The sequence below is a fragment of the Sciurus vulgaris genome (assembly GCF_902686455.1).
Source record: "Sciurus vulgaris genome assembly, chromosome: 15".
In the NCBI taxonomy this organism is placed as follows: Eukaryota; Metazoa; Chordata; class Mammalia; order Rodentia; family Sciuridae; genus Sciurus; species Sciurus vulgaris.
In genome coordinates, this window is record NC_136476.1 from 55,791,892 (window position 1) to 55,810,924 (window position 19,033).

General features: G+C 44.6%; 1 protein-coding gene across 1 annotated transcript in view; it reads left to right on the plus strand.

Annotated features, from left to right (window-relative positions):
- The window catches only part of LOC306645603 (tudor domain-containing protein 7-like), a 71,489-nt gene extending 59,776 nt beyond the window's left edge, over window positions 1–11,713 (plus strand). The window contains 5 exon segments of the mRNA XM_079113510.1: window positions 3,626–3,677; window positions 3,679–3,709; window positions 3,712–3,770; window positions 3,772–3,787; window positions 11,255–11,713. Coding sequence (XP_078969636.1) covers window positions 3,626–3,677; window positions 3,679–3,709; window positions 3,712–3,770; window positions 3,772–3,787; window positions 11,255–11,475 — 379 coding nt within the window. The 3' untranslated portion in view covers window positions 11,476–11,713.
- The last annotated feature ends 7,320 nt before the right edge of the window (window positions 11,714–19,033 follow it).

The window sequence follows — 19,033 nt, forward strand, 5'->3', positions numbered from 1 at the left end:
TTTGAATCACAAAAATGTATTTGAATTTGAATTAAAACCCAGTGAATTGTGCAATTTTTCTAATATTTAAAATGATGTCATTATCTAAAATTTCAATTAATTATGTTCCTGCTAAAACCTAATTATATACCTAAAATGAAGGTGTAAAGGTATTCCCTTCTTCTACTAGAAAATACTTTTATTCAAAAAAGTTTTTCTCGTTGAATGACTTTTTTATTTTAAAAGTAAAATGTATATTAAGCATAAGAAACTAAAATCAGCTACCCAAATACAATAGTTGCTAAATTACTTATTCTAGTTTTATATGCACATTTATATAATTGGTATATTATTATTATATAGAAATTTTGTATCTGTTTTTTTCCCCCATCATCATGCTGTGAACATTTTTTCCGTGTGATGCAGTTTCTTCATGGCCATTTGATAATGGCCAAACATTTTTCATGGCCAAATGATAATGTGTCAGATAAAAAATCAAAATATTTCTCTTTTGTAATGTAGGATTTTTCTCTCAGACTTCTCACTATTATAAATAATGATAGATTATTGTAAATAATCTTTGTTTCTCTGATGTTTATGGAGTAGGTTCCTAGAAGAGAAATTACCTGTTGAAATTGCTTGTTGAATCTTGCTTGATATGTCAAGATTGATATATGTCATACATTTCTTCCTAGCAGTGCGCCACCTTTTATAAAGAAGGACAGTGCATTGCGTGATTATTCTTTGGCCTTGGGACTGTGAGAACCATAGTTCTTACTTATGTTTAACACTCAAGTCTGTTTTCCTGTTGTCTCACCTGGATCCACACCCTCTTCCCAGAGTCCCTTGGGATGGTTGGTTCCATCCCAGTGAGGCCCAAGCCCTCCACTCTCCTCTCCCCACTCTCTTCTCCACAAAGCCATGAAGCCTGGGAAATGAAACAGCTGCCATCTTTTCCTCACACCAGCTTGCTGAGGGGAATGGACAAGCTTAACATTGACACTGAATGTGAAGAATTGTCTCCCCTCTCCAGCACACACACACACACACACACACACACACACACACACACACAGAGGCATACCCCACACTCAGGTTAAAAAGTCAAACTGCTTTTTTTTTTTTTTTTTTTTTTTTTTTACAAGAAATGCTTTTATTCCTTAAGACAGCAAATATAGACGTATAAATTTTCAACATTTTCATGGGACAGAATCCTAATTTGTAATCTCAAAAGTGAAGAGTTTAATAATTATCATTTTGGTGAAAAGCGTACAAGCCTGCTTGTTGCAAGGTTTTCATCTTTAAAAAGTTGCTTTTATTATGATATTGTGTCATTGTTATTTACAACCGTAGCATAAATGGGTTTAATTTAGTTTGTGTCAATTTACTTCAATCAGAGTTTTTTGCACTATAATTTAATTACATTTAACACCAAATTATTGTTGACTATTGTCAGGAGCAGATTAACAATGACGGGAAGGGTCCTACTTGGAGGAAATGGGTTTTGTGGGGAAGGAGGATCAATAGACTGGAGGCCTACAGGGTAGGCCCTTGACTCCCCACCCACCCTCTATGGGTTTGAATAGTTCTGCCCAAGAACTCTTGAACTTTAACTGGTTAATTTATTCCCAGATAATCAAGGATTGTTTTATATAAGAATAGATTATCCATTTTTTTAAAGTTCATGAACTGAATCAGGGTTAAGTGTTGGAGCATCTTTCTTGCTTAAGACTCAGAGCTATTTACTATACTCTGTTCCCAACTGCAGTAGGTTAAGACTTAGTGCTATCCCAGTAAGAAGCACCTAGAATCCCTATTTAAAATACAGATCACCTTCCTCACCCCAGGAATCCTGAATCCACCACCTCTGTGGTGGAGCCGCAGAATCTGTGTTTCTAACAAACTCCAGGCAATGCCTTGCACGGAAGTTGGTGATCTAGTTAAAACAAGACTTTATGAAGTGCTGGTTTTGAGAATTGAAAGCTGAATAGAAATACAGCACATCTGTTTCTGAGGCTTTCTCCCACTGCTCTGTATCTCTTTGTTTATGGACTCAATCCCCAGACCACCATTTTGTTGCCCTGTACAATTTAAAGACAATGCTATTGGTAAAAACCAAATGTTTTTGTCTCTTTTTGTGCTCACAACTTAGCAACCTGTACCAAACTGGCATTTTCATATGTAAAGTCCTCTTCAGTTTGGTCAGAAGCTTATCTTCCAAATGATGGCTATTATAATGCCAAGTAATTGTCCTAGGGACTGTTCACATCGTATTTATGCAAGTGACTTAAATATTGCACATGAGATAACTGAGAGAGGTTAAATAAAGTGTCCAGGGTGACATAACTGGAAAATGGCCTGGTTGGGACTCAGCTCAGATCTGCAGAGCCCCCAAACTTGGTACGTACTCTGAATTCTGTGTCCCCGTTGTCTCTGGGACTGGCGCATTATTGCTTGTCGCACTTGGAACCTGTCTGGAGGTTCCTGGAGCTCCCCCAGTGGCCACCAGTCACACACAGTGCTTCAAAGTGGGCCCCTTTTTTGGTAGGTTCTCTTTGTTGCCCTGTTCACCCTTGCAGCTCTATGGTTTGTAGACCCTATCTGCTCTAGGTGGTTGCTGGCCTGTCCCTGTCCAGCAATATGTCACAATAACAAGTCTGCTGTTCCCTGGGCTTATGGATGGCAAACATGTTCCAGAGAATGACTGGGCCTGCCACCTGGGGTAGACTCCCTCTCTTACCATTTAGGTGCTGAGATCACCTCCATAGACGCTTTTCTCTGAGCCGTAGCAAATAGTTTTCCTTTCCTTAATAATCCTCTTCAATCATGTCAATGAGACTGTAGGACTTTAAAATGGCATTTCATATATTAACCTCCAACTCTAGGTTTTTTCTCGTTTTATCCATGTCCCCAGAAGGGGAAAGTATTTTCAGATGTGAATTTCTTTTTGGTTCCTTGAATTCAGATCTGAAACCAGACTCCTGTTCTTCCCCACACCCTCTTACCATGTCCAGGTTCTTTATTTTAAGGGATGAGTTTGGGTTTGTGTTTGGTTTTGGTTTTCAGCATCTTCCTTGGTATAATTTAAATTGTCAACTTTTTTTCAAAGCTGTTTGATCTCTCCCAACCTCGGGTCTCAGGCTTTCTCCTCCATCTCCGCATACACCATGCCCTCCCTAGTCTAGAGAGTGCTCTCACCTCAAGCCTTCTTCAGCTCCAGCTGGTCCTGCATGCATCTCTGTTTTCACCTTCCAAACATAGGCTGCATACCAAATGGTGGCTGTACTTTGTCTCCCAGAGCAAAAGGGACCCCCTGGTCTATCCTGACAGTCCTCCATGGCACCTGCCTCATTCTGCTTAAGGATGGTTGGTAGTTTATGTATCGGTGCCCTTCATGAGCTCTGTGAGACCCATCAAAGTCTCCTGAGTGCACAGATTCCATCAGATGAGCCCGTGGGAAAGCCCAGAATTAAAACCTTTGGGAAAAGAAACAGCAATTGCTTCAAAAACTTCTCTGATAATATAGCTTTCTATTTTGATAATCATCACTTTCATTAATTTTTCTTTTTATCACAAAATGTTTACTTACTCCTAAAGCTATTGTTGACTTTGTGTGTTTTCTCTTTTTAATCCAACATGCAACTAGGTGGCACAGGGTGCTTTTAAAGGGGATCCTGGCCAATGGACTGGTGTCTGTGGTACGAACTGGACTACGGCAAGCATGAGTTAGTCACGTGAGGAAAGTACAGCCCCTGGTGGACATGTTCCGGAAGCTGCCATTCCAGGCAGTCCACTGCTCAACTTGCAGGTAATTTCTGTAGAAGTTGAATTCCTGCTGCAACATGGCTTATGTTGTGCTTTTGTCCTGGGTACTTAGTAAGTGCAGAGTCATTGACCCATTGAGTATTTTTGGTGCTTTTTTCTTTTTTTACCACTAACAATTCCTGACCATAAATGGAAATAATCTTAATGATCCTTATAGTCAAGTTCTTTCCATTATATCTACTGTTCCTATTTTCCCTCTCTGTTTCATGCATGAGTATGTTTTTAAAGCTGCAGTCCTCATACAGGTGCATTTTGCCATTCTGTTCTTCATTTTAGCATTTTGAGGTGGAGGTGGTTTCATGGTTTTGACATTACTGTTTTTTTCCCCCAGTACTGGAGATTGACCCCACGGCCTTCTGTGCACTGGCATACATTCTACCACTAGCTATAACCACAGTCTTTTTGTTATTTTGGGGCACTTTTACCACTGAGCTACATCCCCATCCCTTTATTTGTGGTTGGAGGCGGGTACCAGGATTGAACTCAGGGGCACTCGACCACCAAGCCACATCCCCAGCCCTAGTTTGTACTTTTTTTAGAGATAGGGTCTCACTGAGTTGCTGAGGCTGGCTTTGAACTCATGATCCTCCTGCCTCAGCCTCCTGAGTCACTAGGATTATAGGCGTGCACCACAAGTGCCCAACTTAAATTCTTCATTTTGAGTCAGGATCTCACTAACCTGCTGAGGCTGATCTCTAATTTGTGTTCCTCACAGCCTCCCACATCGCTGGGGTTACGACATGCACACTACTGCACCCAGTCCCTAATAATTTTTAAGGTGCAGAATATTCACATTGAACTGAACATTTCCCTCTTGTTGAATAATTAGGTTGTTTACACTTTTTACTGTCATGTAAGAGAAATCCTGCAGATGTGTATACTAGCAAAACACAAACAAAAAGACAAAGCAACCTAAATAACCAATTGGAGACTATTTCATATTTTTGCATAAGTTTATTGCATAAATTATACATCTATACAGTGGAATATTACATAAATCACAAGACATTGGTGGGTTATTTTCATGGTTGAGTGAGTTTCCAGTGTGCATCACAACTGACAGCTTCCATAGTATGAAATTTCACCACATTCACACCTGCCTCTTGATTGTTATTAAAACTTAAGGCACTAGGGCTGTGGTAGAGCTTAGTGGCAGAGCACTTGCCTGGCATGCATGAGCTCCTTCCTAGCACTGGGGGAAAAAAATTAAATTTGAGGAGTAGTTTACAGGTGTACAGTGATGCCTGTTTGTAACATTGTCCAGTGAGGTTTTCCTTTGGTCTTTTGTGAGAGCAGTAGGGATGTCGGTGGCTGCCCTGCGAGCTCCTGCCAGTAGATCGATAGCATGAGCTATAGGATAGAGTTGGACCCAGAGGCCTGTCAGCAACAGCAGAGGGCCCGAGGCCCGGAGGGATGAGTACAGACCCCAGCAGTCAGCTGGCTCTCTGTGTCCTGCCGCACTGGGATATGGGGCATTATGACCATGTCACAGTGCTGTCCTGATTGATCCCTTTGCTCCTGCCTGCAGTCCTCAACCCCAGTTACCCCCATATGTATCACAGGGACAGAAGTGATTTGATCTCAGCGAAGAATGAAATTATGTCTGTAGATTCTTATTTATTGACCAGCTTTTATTGGAATGCTATTTATTGCCTTATTTTGAAACATTGGACATTTTCTCTATTTTTCTACTAGAATTCCAAGGACATTCTCATAATTAGAAATTAAGCAAAAATGACACTTTGCATATGACTGGTGCCAGTTAGCTTTGAACTCAAATCTCTTAAGTAGCTTCTTCAGATTTAATGGTTGTTTCATTTTCACTTTTAATGCTCAAATTTTGCTAATAACACATTCTGTCAAACATGATCATCAAATTGCCCACAGAAGGAGTCCCTGTGAGGAATGAGTGCCTGAAACTGTCATCCCTGTCACTGGCATGGTCGCTGATGGTCACTGTGCCCACCCCTTGCTGGGGACTCCACAAGTCATTTAGCTCTGTCTTCTTGTCTAATATATGCATCCCATGTTATAATTTCCCTCTATGCACTCCTTTTGCTTCATCCCACAAATTTTGGTATGCTGTATTTTCATTTTCACTTAACCCAAAATATTTTTACTTTTGCTCATGTTATTCATTCTCCAAGCATTTGAGCATTTTCTAGCTATCTTCTTGTGTTGGTTTTCTAATTTAACTCTGTTGTTGTACTGAGAGCAGACATTGTGTGATTTCTGTTCTGTTTAAATGTGTTAAGGTGTGTTTTTGTCCCAGAATGTGGGTCTGTCTTGTAAATGTTCTATGTAAGCTTGAAAAGAATTATAATCTGCTGTTGTTGGAAGAAGTAGTCTACAGATGTCATATATCCAGTTGACTTACAGTGCTGTTGAGTTCAGTATGTCCTTACTGATTTTCTACCTGTTGGATCTGTCCATTTCTGATAGATGATTGTTAAGGTGTCTGACCGTGATAGTGGATTCATCTATATCTCCTTGCAGTTCTCTTTTTTTGCTTCATGTATCTTTGACATTCTGATGTGAGCGCATGCCCACTAGGGATTGTTATGTCTTCTTGAAGGACTGACCCAGTACCCATTAGGTAACCTCTCTTTCTCTTGCACTGAAGTCTGTTCTGTCTGAAATTAACACACCTATATCATTCTCCAGCCCTTTACTTTCTTTACATTTGTCTTTAAAATGGGTTTATTTCAGATAACACATAATTGGGTCTTGTGCCTTGATCCACTCTGACAATCTCTGTCTTTTCATTTGTATATTTGGAGTAGTGACATTGAAAGTGATTATCAGTATAGTTAGAGTGATATCTACCATGTTTATCACTGTTTTCACCTGTTGTCCCTGTCCTTGTGTGTGTATGTGTTTGCAGTACTAGAGACTGAACCCAGGGCCTCTCGCATGTTAGGCATAGTTCTTATTTTTGTCTTCCACACTTTTCTGCTTTTCCTGATTTTAATTGAGCATTTAAATGATTCTGTTTTTCTCCTTTCTTAATATAACAATCCTATTTCTCTTATTCTTTTTTAACTTTCTCAGTGGTTGCTTAGAGTTTGACATACACATTTACAACTATTCCAATTCGACCCTTTTTTTTCTTTTTAGTGGTGCTGGGAATTGAACCCTAGGCTAGACACCTGCTAGGCAAATGCTCTACCACTGAACTAAATGCCCAGTCCCAAGTTCACTTTTGTTATCCTGCTCCAAAGGTAGTATAAATACCTTGTAATAACAAACCCTCTAACAAAACAGTTCCTTCTTCCTGTCCTTGCCTATTGCAGCTATTCATTTCACTGATGTGTACAAGCATAAATAATCCAATATGCTGTTGCTATTCTTATCTTGAACAAACCGTTGTCTATTAGATGAGTGCAGAATATGAAAAATAAAATCTTACCTTCACTTATTCATTCTCTGATGCTTTCCCTTTCTTTTATAGAGATTCAGTTTCCTTTCCCCTTCTTTCCTTTCTCTCCTTTCCTTTGAAGAGCTTCTTTTAACACATCTTCCAAGGCAGGTTTGCTGGCACCAGGTTCCTCTAGTTTCTGGGGTTTTGTTTTGCTTTGTTGTTTAATAGGGTGGTCCCAGAAGCTGGACCAGGCCCTCTCACCTGCTAGGTAAGCACTCTGCCACTGAGCTACACCCCCAGCCTGTCCTTCATTCTTGAAGGATAATTTCACAGGGTACAGAATTTCTGTTGGTGAGGGTTTTCTCTCATCACTCCACTCTCCTTGCTTGCATGGTTTCTGAGAAGTTAGACATCATTCGTTTCTTTGTTCCTCAATAGGTAAGGTGGTTTTTCTCCCTTTGCCTTCAAGATTTTTCTTTCTCTTTGATTTCCTAAAATTTGAACATGGTATGCCTAGATGTTTTGGGAGGGTGTGGAGCCTCCTTGGTGTTCTCTGAGTTTCCTGGACCTAAGTGTTTGGTGTCTGACACTAATTTGAGGAAATTTTCAGTCACTTATTCAGATGTTTCTGTTCCTTTCTCTTTCTTCTCCTCCCAGTTTCCCATAATGCACTTGTGTGGTTGTCCCTAGTTCTTGGACATTCTGTTGTGGGTTTATTTCATCTTTTTTTCACTTTGCTTTTCAGTTTTAGAAGTTTCTGTTGTCACACATCCTCAAGATCAAAGAGCTTTTCTCAGCCTTGTCCAGTCATACTAACGAATGCTATAGGGGACTTCTTTTTCTGTTAAGTGTTTTTCATCTCTAACTTTCTTCTTTATTCTTTCTTAACAGGTACATCTTTCGTCATCCATGGCGTGGGCATGGGTTTTTCTGGGTAGGGGTGCTGGGATGGAACCCAGGGCCTCACACACAGTAAGCAACCACTGAGCTGCCCTGAGCCCCATCCACATGTCCTTACGTTGTCCACTTCATCCATTAAAGCCCTTAGCATATTAATCATAGTTCTTTCAAATTCCTGGTCTGATCTTTCCAACATTCCTATCATATCTGAGTCTGATTCTGATGCTTGTTCAGTCTCTTCAAACCGTGCTTTTTGCCTTTGGTATGACTTGTGAAAGGTGGACACAGCGTCCTGGGGAAAGGAACTCGGGGTAAAACAGGCCTGTGGTAAATGCCATGGCAGGTGTGTGTGTCGGGGAGGTGGGTGCAGTCTGCAGTCCTGTATGTTGTTAGGGCTGAGTCTGGTGAGCTCCAGCCGCACTGCGAACTTCACCAGAGCATCTCTGGGTTTCTACTTAGGTGGAGCAGAGGAGCTGGACAGTTTCCCTTCCTACCAGGGTGGTCAGGCTCTGGTGAAACCCCGCAGGTCAGGTGCTGAGGACAGGGCTTACTAGGAATAGAGACCTCCGGGTGCAGTTCAAAATGCCCCTCCCCTGCCACCCCTGCTGAAGCCCAAGGGGATTTTTCTCTGTTGTTCGCTGGGAGGACCTAGAGGGAGGAGGTGGTATTATTGGAGGGAAGACTTAACTCTCAGACTTGTCCACACAGGCCTTTGGCCATTTGTCAATCTCTTGGTCATTGGGTTTGTGCTCCAGCAAGTTGTGGCTCACTGTATCTGCCTGTCTCTTCAAATTAGGGGCAGAAGACTAACCGTGAGCCCACTTTTCAGTGTTTTCAACTTTTTACTTATTGTTGGGATGAAACGAGCTTCTGAATTCCTTGCATGCCCAGCCAAAACCCAGAAGCTCTGTCAGCCACTTTGTTGTGTGGCCTTCTCCCCGTCGGGAGGCTTGCGTACCATTACTGTGACTATTATGCAGATCAGGAAACAGCAGCTGACAGAAGTGTCTCCCAGGGCCCCACAGCCTGAAGCCAGCAGTCCGCCTCTCAATGTTCGCCTTTTTTCACTGTGTGTCCTCCTGGGAGTGAAAGGTGTAGTAGACCTGGATTCAGGTCCCTGAACTTCTCAGCCTGTCCCATTAACAGTCCATCCCTGTCCTGCTTATGTCTCTGAACATGGGGATCAGGCAGCAGACTGAAACCAGCACAGACTCATGTGTTTCTCTTACACGTAACACACACTCAGTGCCTCTGTTGGGGTCCCTTCTCCAAGCTCAGTTCTTCTAGGCTCACCTCTGCGAAGCCTTTCTTCCTGCAGACTTGCTCTTAACTCTGGGCAATCAGAAGGAAGGAGAACAGCTAGTGTACGTGATGGAGAGTTTCATGGGAATCACCTGTTGGACATGGCCACTGACAGACCGTTACTTCACATCCACCCAAGCCCTATGAAATTTGGGAATACCCCTATATCCAAAGTGGAATCTACAGGGTGTCCTGAGTGTATAAATGAGACCATTTGAAGGTTCTCTAGGATCCTTGGGACAAACCCCTTGTCCACTCAACAGCAGGAGCCCTTAGGTGCTTGCTGTCCCAGGATCCCAGTGATTCGTTGCCTCACTGCAGCATCATGGAGGACACGACATCCTTTGCAGCTGTGCAAAGGATGCACAGCCTGGCTGTGCGTTTGGTTTTTTGAATCATATAAGAGAGGAACCACACTGTGGGATCATTCCTTACCTTGCTGGTCAGGCTCTAGAAGGGTTACCGTTTCCTTTATTAAATAACTTGGCTCTCAGAAATTGTCAAGGCTGCTGGAGCTACGATGAGAATTCTGAGCTTTCCTCGTGGGAGATTCCCGATACCCAAGACTTCAGCCCTCCTGCTATGTGATAACAAGTCTTTTAGGAATCATATCTAAAACCCAACTTTCATTCCTTGGGGCATAATTCATTGTCTGTCTATTCTAGTATACATGGACTTAATTTTTATTAATAGTGTTTCTTCAAAAATATTTTTATCTCAATTTCATTTTCATATTTTAGAATTCTCTCACTTGATTTCAAGTTCAAAAGTCATAGAGATTTAGGGATGCACAGAGCTTAAAATTCATCTAGCCAGCCAGTTTCTTTCTTTCTTTCTTTTTTTGCCAGTTTCTTTTGTTGATAGGTGATGAACTGAGGGCTGAGAGAGGAGCTGATTTGTTTAGGATCACACCACTTGATAGAGGAAGAGCTGGGGATAGTAATGAGTCCCTGACTTTGAATGCATTGTCTTTTCCATGGTGCTTTATACAATTTTTAAAAACCGTACTGTAAATAAATCAGATAGCAATCTTTTCAATATTTTTGGATGTTGATATACCTTTATTTTATTCATTTATTTATATGTGGTGCTGAGAATCAAACCAGTGCCTCACACATGCTAGACAAGTGCTCTACCACTGAGCTACAACCCTAGCCCTAAATAGTTTGGTTTTAGTTGTAGGTGGACACAGTACCTTTATTTTATTTTTATGTGGTGCTGAAGATTGAACCTAGGGCCTCATGCATGCCAGGCAAGCACTGTACCACTGAGCCACCACCCCAGTACTTAATCTTTTCTATTTTAAACTATATTTGGTCCATCAAGGGGAAAAAAAAAAAAAACTTAGAGAAATCCCACTAAGTTCTTTAATATTGATATTTATTCCCCCTGGATATCTCAATTATTCATTTAAATTTACATAGACTTTACATATGGGAAATGTGTGTAGTCTTTTGCAGGGAGGGACTGGGGATTGGACCCATAGGTGCTTAACCACTGAGCCACATTCTCAGCCCTTTTTATTTTTTACTTTGAGACAGGGTCTCACTGAGTCAGAGCCTCGCCAAGTTGCTGAGGCCTTGAACTTACTATCCTCCTGTCTCAGCCTCCTGAGTTGCTGGGATTACAGGCATGCACCACCTCATTTGATAATGCAACATCAAATCTCAAAGTAAACTTGCGTGTGTAGGTAAAGGCAGCTTCACTCAAGTAGAACTAGAAGCTGGACGGGTTTACAATTGTTCAGCAGCTATCTCTGGCACAGACAGGTCTAACCTGGGATGCTCAAGCTACTGTGGAATTGACTGAATGTTTTTCTAGTAGAATGGATCAAAGAAAGGCCTGTTTGACACCTCACTGCTACCCTGCTCCCTGTCTGTTCCCTAGGAGTGAAGTGCAGCCAGTGGTCTGAGGAGGCTTCAATGGTGTTTCGAAATCATGTGGAGAAGAAACCTCTGGTGGCACTGGTGCAGACGGTTATTGAACATGCTAACCCCTGGGACCGGAAAGTAGTGGTCTATCTAGTGGACACATCGCTGCCAGACACTGATACCTGGATTCATGATTTTATGTCACAGTATCTGGTAGAGCTTTCAAAAGTTAATTAATCACTGCTTTTGAGACCTTGACGACTAATTCAGATTTTTTTAGCAATAACAAAATGTAGTAGGCTTTAAAAACCTCTTATTTCTGCTACATGGCTCTGACTGTTGTGGGGGATTGAAAAGAATATGCTTATGTTTGATGAAAGATATTTAACAAGTTTTGTTTTAACAGAGTTGACTTTTCAAAGAAAATTACACTTGAATTATTACTATAATATTAGAATAAAAATGTTTATCAATATAAAAACTGACTACCTTGTAATTTCTAGGCTTTATTATCTTAACGTGAAAGTTCCCTTTTCTCTTCATGTCGTCTTGCAATGCTGGTCCTCTCCAGTTAAACAGAATTTTGTGGCTTAACTCTACCCTGGTGTAGTGGTATGTCCCAGAACATGGGAAGATTTGTCCTGAGCCAGCAGCCTATCAGCTGCCACAGGAGCAGCCCAGGCAAACCAGCACACCCTTGACTCCAAACCTTCAGTGACTTCTCATTGTCCACAAGTCTGACCAAGACCCAGGCCTTCCATAGCCCCTGCCCAGACTTGTCCACACCTCCTGCTCCAGCCACATTGAACCGCTATCTGTTCCCTGAACCCCATGCATTTTCATGCTGACCTTCTTCAGCAAGACTCACTCACCTCCAGACTGCAGCTCATTCTCCCTCTACTGCTTTTCCTGCCTGACCCCCATAGGCTGACCACAAAGCCCTCCCTGGTGTCTCTTTCTACTCCATAATACTCTCCTGGTGCCCCTATCTCAGTGCACTTTAGAGTACACAGCTCGTTATCTGTACCCACCACCCCAGGGGGGAGGGACAAGGCTTAGTCATCTCTTTTTACAGCAGTACGCTGTAAAAGTTTGACAGCTGGTTCTGGCCGGTGAGAAGATGAGTGTTGATTTATATTGTCAGGGAGTTTGCTTGCTGTCCATACGCCCACCATGGTTGCTTTCTGCCTAATAATGTGACATCACTGAATATGGAGTTAGGAAGGGACATACCTACGTGGCTCTTATGACCCTAGCTGATGGACTGTAGCACACTGTCATCGACAGTGGGCAGAATGACACATTGCATAGGCCGGCACTTGTTATATGCCTGCTAACTGATGAGAAGGTGGATGGGCAGGTGGCAAAGTTGTAGGCTTTAGCCATGATGTAAAGATGGAATGGAGAGGCCCTGAGCAGTGGGAACTGCAGATGTAGCTCAGTGGTAGAGCACTTGCCTGGCATGCACAAAGCCCTGGGGTTCAACACCCAGCGCCGGAAGGAAAAAAGGAGAAAATAGTGATGGGATGAAGAAAAAATACTGAGATTTAATTTAGTTAGCACAGATAAAAAGACAAGAAAAAGTGAAGTCAAGTCTTAAGGGCTAGGGTGATGACCCTTACCCAATTTGAATAGAAGATTAAATTTTTGGTTTTGCACATACTGAATTTGAGCCCGTAGACCTCCGTGTGAAGAGACATGAACTATTAGAAATATAGAGTGGGCTTCAAGAGAGAAGACCAGGCTGGAGATTCTTAAAGTCATTGGTTTTTTTACTTGAGAAAGTCTAGGGAAAAAAAAAACAATGGAAAAGTAGAGACAAGATTTTTTTTTCGTTTTGAACAAGTAGAAATTATCTCTTGCTTTTAAAAGCACTTAATATTCACAAAGTGGTTCAAAATTCAAGAGTACCTATGCCAGTGATTAAAACATTTATGATGAATTAAAAATTCTGATGTTTAATGAAATAAAATAGTGTGAATGTTTTTGGTAATGGTCTCTTTTCCTATCCCCCCCCCCCCCCAAAAAAAAGACAAAAATTTTCAGTGTCTACAAGTAAGGAAGGGGTAGTTTCTACTTCACCAACTTTAGAAAACGTTTCATTTTTTAAAATCAATTAGTTGTTGATGTAACTGTAAGATTAATCTGGTGCTAGGACAGTTTGACAAACAAATTACTTGGTCTTTACCTCATACCATATTCCAAAGTCAATTCTGGGTGGACCGAAAACCTAAATAGTGAAAGCTAAGATAGAAAAACAACAGGAAAATACCTTCATAATCCAGGACTAGGAAAAAATTCTTAACAGGACACACAAAGTACTATCAAGGAAAAAGATTGATACACCATATTAAAACATGAAAAGACATTGTTAGGAAGGCAAGATCACAGAAGAATCGAGGAATATCACTGAGATGTATATGAATGTTCAATAAGATGATTCAGAAGAAAAATAGGCAATACATTTGAACAAGCACTTCACAAAGGAGGAAATCCAACTGGCCATATAAAAAGGCCAACATAAATAGGGGTCAGCCCACTAGAACACAGGGAAAGGCAAGCTAGAACCTCAAGAGATACCATCACTGTACCAGAATGACGGTTTCAGTTTTTGTTAATCCTAAGTGGTACTGAAGATAAATGGCTGTGTAAGACAGTAAAGGCCTTTGGAATAGTTCAGACTTCTCTCTTCTAAAGTTAAGGTTGGGCATACTCTGCGTCCCGGCACTTCCAACAGCAGTGTGTGTAGTGGTGCAGAAGATACTGGCAAAAATGTGAACAGCAAACACTGTTCACAGTAGTGAAATAACTCCATGTCACTAATAGTAAAATGGATTCTTTAAAAATAATGGTATATTCATATGATGGAAAACTCTACAGCAATGACAAAGAACAAACTACAGGTGCATGAAATATCATGGATTAGTCTCACAGAGTTGAGCCAATGAAAATAAATTGTAGAGGTGCAGGAAATCAGGACAAGATTACCTTAAGGGTCAAAAGTTGAGTATCTCTGGGAGGGAGTTACGACCAAGAAGGGACAAGCTGTTTTCTGGGCTTCTGGCATTTCCTGACTAAGGGTTAGTTTTCACAAATGCTCTGTGCCTTAAAAAATCAGGATATAGCCAGCACAGTGGGGAACACCTGTAATCCCAGCAACTCAGGAGGCTGAGGCAGGAGGATCAAAGTTCAAGGCCAGCTCAGCAATTTCTACCCTGTCTCAAAAAATAAAAAGGGGTATAGGGATGTAACTCAGTGGTAGAGCATCCCTGAGTTCAGGCCCCAGTTTAAGAAAGAAAGAGGAGAGAATACAAAAGAAGGATCAGGAAGCACATTTATGTTGTGTGTTCTTACATGTTTGAGACCACAACAAAAATGTTTAATCTTAAATATTAATCATTGCTTATTTTAAAATACATGGCATATACCCCTTGAAAAGAGTCTCCTCTTGTACCTGTGAGAGTTTTATAATATAGAAACACATCTTTGTGAAAATACTTTTTTAAAAGTGTTTCTTTCATTAGTAATCTATATACCAGGATTACATTTATTTTATTAGGGTCTCCTCCATCAAAAACTTTTCCATAATGATCCAAACGGAGATGTTTCCCTATGTCCCTACAAACACCTTTGAAAGAGGTCATTTGTTTTATTTATTATAATACTTTAAATTTGTTTGGGTTAGGTGGTTTGTTCTGGAAAACACAGCCTTTTGAGAAAGTGGACTTTCTGTGGTTATTTTAAGACGTTATTTTGGACACTCCCTTCTCTCTCAGTAGCGTGTAGAGAGAATGCATTCGATCCTCTGTTGGAATGATGCGTTCACCAAATGACAGTTATTAAAGCGTGGGCTGCTGACCAGACGGGATGAATCGCTACCTCAATCGGAGGAGGAGAAGGTGCAGCAGCGGACGGGCTGGCCGTGCTCCGTCACTGTCGAGGACCTCTTAAACATTTTAGACCCTGAGAGAATTAAAAATCTGCCCACCTTTTTCCAAATAACTCTACTTCGCTCAAATTTCCTAGGGTAAGTAGGGAAACCGAGACCCAGAGAAGGGAGAGATGGACGCTCACTTGGCCGCGGGGCTGGCTTCAAGCCCTGTTCAGAGCTCCCACCCAGCGGGTGCCGCTCCGCGGCGGGGGACTGGGCGCTGACCCCGGGCGCCCCCGAGTGGGGGGGGGGGAGGGCGGGGCGGGGCGCGGTGACAGCGCGGAGCCAGGCCCGGCCCCTGGCTCCCACCCCTGGAGCCCTCAGCGCCCGCCCGCCCGGGAGCTCGTCCAGCCCCGCGCTCCGCTCGCCCGCCCGCCGCCCGCGCTCGCCCCGCCGCCGCCCGCGCCCGCGCCGTCCTCGCCGTCCCGCGTCCGTAAGCCCCCTACCCGCCTGGGGTCTCCCTCGTGCTCGCGGGGCTCTCTGCCCCCGCGCCGGGGCCCCAGCCATATCTGGGCAAAATATTCAGCTGTCGCCGCCGCCGCCAAGAGGGACTGAGCGTGGCTCCCTCTATAAATAGCTGCCGCCTCGGGTTGCCTTCGGGACTGGGGAGCCCGGGTGTCCCCCGCGCTGCGCTCCCCGGCGCTCCGCTCCCCGCCGCAGGGCGCGCATGGCCCTGGTCAGGGCGCCCTCCCTCCGCGCCGCCTCTGTAAACGCCAGCAAGAGCCTGGGGCTCTGGCGGAGCAGCGCCGGGGCAGGGTCCTGGCGGAGCGGGCTTCTCCGCCGCCGCTGGTCTCCGGTGTGGCCGGCCTGGGCGCCCGCGGGGCGCTCTGCTGGATGCAGGTGCCTGCCGGAGCCGGGCCCGCGACCTCCTCCTCCCGCAGAGAGTCTGGGGGCGGTGCTCCAGGGACGCGAAACCCGGGGTCGCGCCGCGTGGGCCTGCGACAGGAAAAGTTTCCTAAACTGCGGGAGATGAAAAGGTTTAAAGCACCATCACAGGCGCATTTCGCAGCTGGGTGGAGCAGGGAAGAGCCTGGGGGCAGGAGACCCCTCGCTACGGTCAGCTCGTGGAAGGGCTATGGCAAGGTCCTGCCCTTCTCTGGACCTCGCTTTCCCGTTTGCAGACGTTGGGTGCTTGCACTGGAGCTAGGAGCGCGGGCGGTAAGAGCCGCGGGGCGCGCTCTTGACCGCCAGCGCTCCCGCCACCTGTTCACCAGCTCCAGGCCTGGGACGCGCTGGGCACAGCCGCCCCCATCCGGAGGGGTTGCAGAGTCAGAGACTTCTAGGGCCCTGGAATAGCCTGTATCATACGCTCCCGGGAAGGGTACGCCAGGGGTGCTTACAGGCGTCTCTCCGCTGGGTGACCAGCGTCGCTTTGCAAAACAGCAAGGGACCATATAGTTTTAGACCCAATGATTTGGGCAGGGCCAAGGGTTCCAGTCCAGCGCTCTCTGGTCTCGGTTTCCCCGTCTGTACAACACCTATGACGTACGTTCCAGGCCGCGCCGCTCCCTCCTCCACCCCACCCACCACTGCCCTATCGACCCCCTGTGAAGTACTCATCTTCGCCCCGCTCAGACTCTTGAAGACCTTTGCCTAAGTTATTCGGTGTCCGCATAACAGAGCCAACCCCTGAACCCAGGTGCCCCGACCTCAGAGCACCCCGAGGGCTCCATCTTTCTGCCCAGGTGACCGCCATCTTGTCCCCGAGGGGCCCCAGAGCCCCTCTGCTCAAGGTCACGCTGCTGGACAGCAGGTCTGCGGTCTCTGCCTGTCTTCCCGCTGTGCAAGCAGGTCTTGGGGCCCTCTGAGCACCTCCTCAATGCCCCTCTTTTGTGATCTGCAGTTGAACGGGATTTTCCTTTGCTCGAGCAATAGCGCCCTCACCCTAAAAGGCTCATTTTCGTTTTTAATGCCTCTATGATGTTTTCTCTAGAGCCATCTCAAAGCCCGAGGTAAAATAATTAAGGGGAAATAGAGCCATATAGTAAGGTTCTCATCAATTCAAGCCACACAATAAACAGAATTAAAACAAGGAGTACTGTCTCTTTGGTGTGTTCTCTCTGGTGAGCTAGTCTTACAAACCCACGTTTTCCTCAGTCATTGGCCCTTGGTTCCTAACTGCCTAAGTGGAAAGCCAGAGTCCTCTAAAAATAGCCTCCTCCCCATCTTATCAGGGTCTCACACCTTCTCCCTACTCTTGGGTAAGGTGGTTTCCTGCAGCTCAGGAAAAAAAAAAAAAAGAAAAAAAGAAAACGGAGTAGGTAGTGGCAGTGAGGAGGGAGGGTGGGGTGACCTAGGAGTCAGAATCCCTGGCTGGAGCCCCAGCTCTGCTGCCCACCCAGAGTGACCTTGAGCAATGAGGAGGTGACCAAGATGGTCTCTGGTGGATGGAATGGAGAGGGCTCAGAGTCTTGCTTGGAAGACTTTCTAGCATGAGGAACGTGAAGTGCCAGGCATGAAATCTGGGGCATTCCACTGTGAGGAGAGGTTGGCAAAGGAGTAGGAGAAAGTGGCTTCCCAAGGGCCCAGAAAGTGAGAAGCGGGCAATAACATTTGTTGCAGAGAGAGAGGGTGGTGAGAGCTAGGGAGGGGGTATTGGCTTTGACAGAGGGCATGCGTGATTTTCACCAAGGCATGGCAGAGGGTTCAAAAACACAATCTGCCAGTGACCCTTGCCAAGTCTCAGTTTCCTGCTCCTTACGTTAGGGATAAAAACTTGACCCTTTTCATCCAGGTTGCTGTGCAGACTGAGATGACGCTGGGAAAGCCCTCAGCACAGAGCCGAGCACCTCGTGATGGTATCATTATTGTTAGTGAGGGCCAGAAGTAGGCAGGAGCTGAAGTGGAGACAACCTCCAGCTCTTTTTGAAAGCTTAGATGATGCCAGGCATGGTGGCACATGCCTGTAATCTCAGCAGCACAGAAGGCTGAGGCAGGAGGATGGCAAGTTCAAAGCCAGCCTCAGCAACTTACTGAGGCACTAAGCAACCCAGCAAGACCCTGTCTCTAAATAAATATAAACAAAGGGTTAGGGATGTGGCTCAATGGTTAAGCACCCCTGGGTTAATTCCCAATGTGGGGGGGGGGGGGAAGAGAAAACTTAGCTGGAAGGTGGTAGGAGCCAGGGACAGAGCACAGAAGGGAGGTGGATGCTTCTGGGGTGAGGAGTGTGCTCAGTGATGGAGGAGAACACAGGAGGGAGCAGGCAATTATAGGACAACCTAATGACCTGCTGAATGTCACAGACCCCACAGGTGGCCTCTGTCCTCTGGAACCAGGTTGAGCAAAAATGGTTAAAAGAAAGCAGATTCTGACTGAGGCCCTTGTGTCCCCTGGCAGACTTCAGTGTCTGCCAAGAAGGGTGGTGAAGGGCCATGAAGCGTGGTTTGACCTGCCCAGGGGCCTCCTGACCTTGGCTTGCTTATTTCTGAAATGACATCATCTATCAATGACTCCTACCGAGCCCAGTCCATGATGGCCTTTTCCAGTCGATGTTTTGATTTTTCAGTCTTACTAATGGACCAGCCAGGCTGCCAACATTCTAAAGATGCCTGCTCATTTCCCCTTAAAGCCAGAACACCAGATAGATCAATTATTTGGCTGCTAAGAACCATTTTCAGCTTAAAAGCACAGGCCTGCTTCTATGGAGTAGTGTGAGTTAGCACAATTCTGGGGTGACTTCCTCCCTTTTCTTTTGGTTGTAAAATCCTCTTGGTTGATCATGACAGGACATGATTTGATTCTCTTTGCTTGTAATGATAACGAAAGAGTGAGCTCATTGGAGTCAACCTAGGACAAGGTCTGGATGGTTTTCTTGGTATTAGGAGGTGCTGGATCCTTCTCTGGTCTGAAAAGCTAAACAAA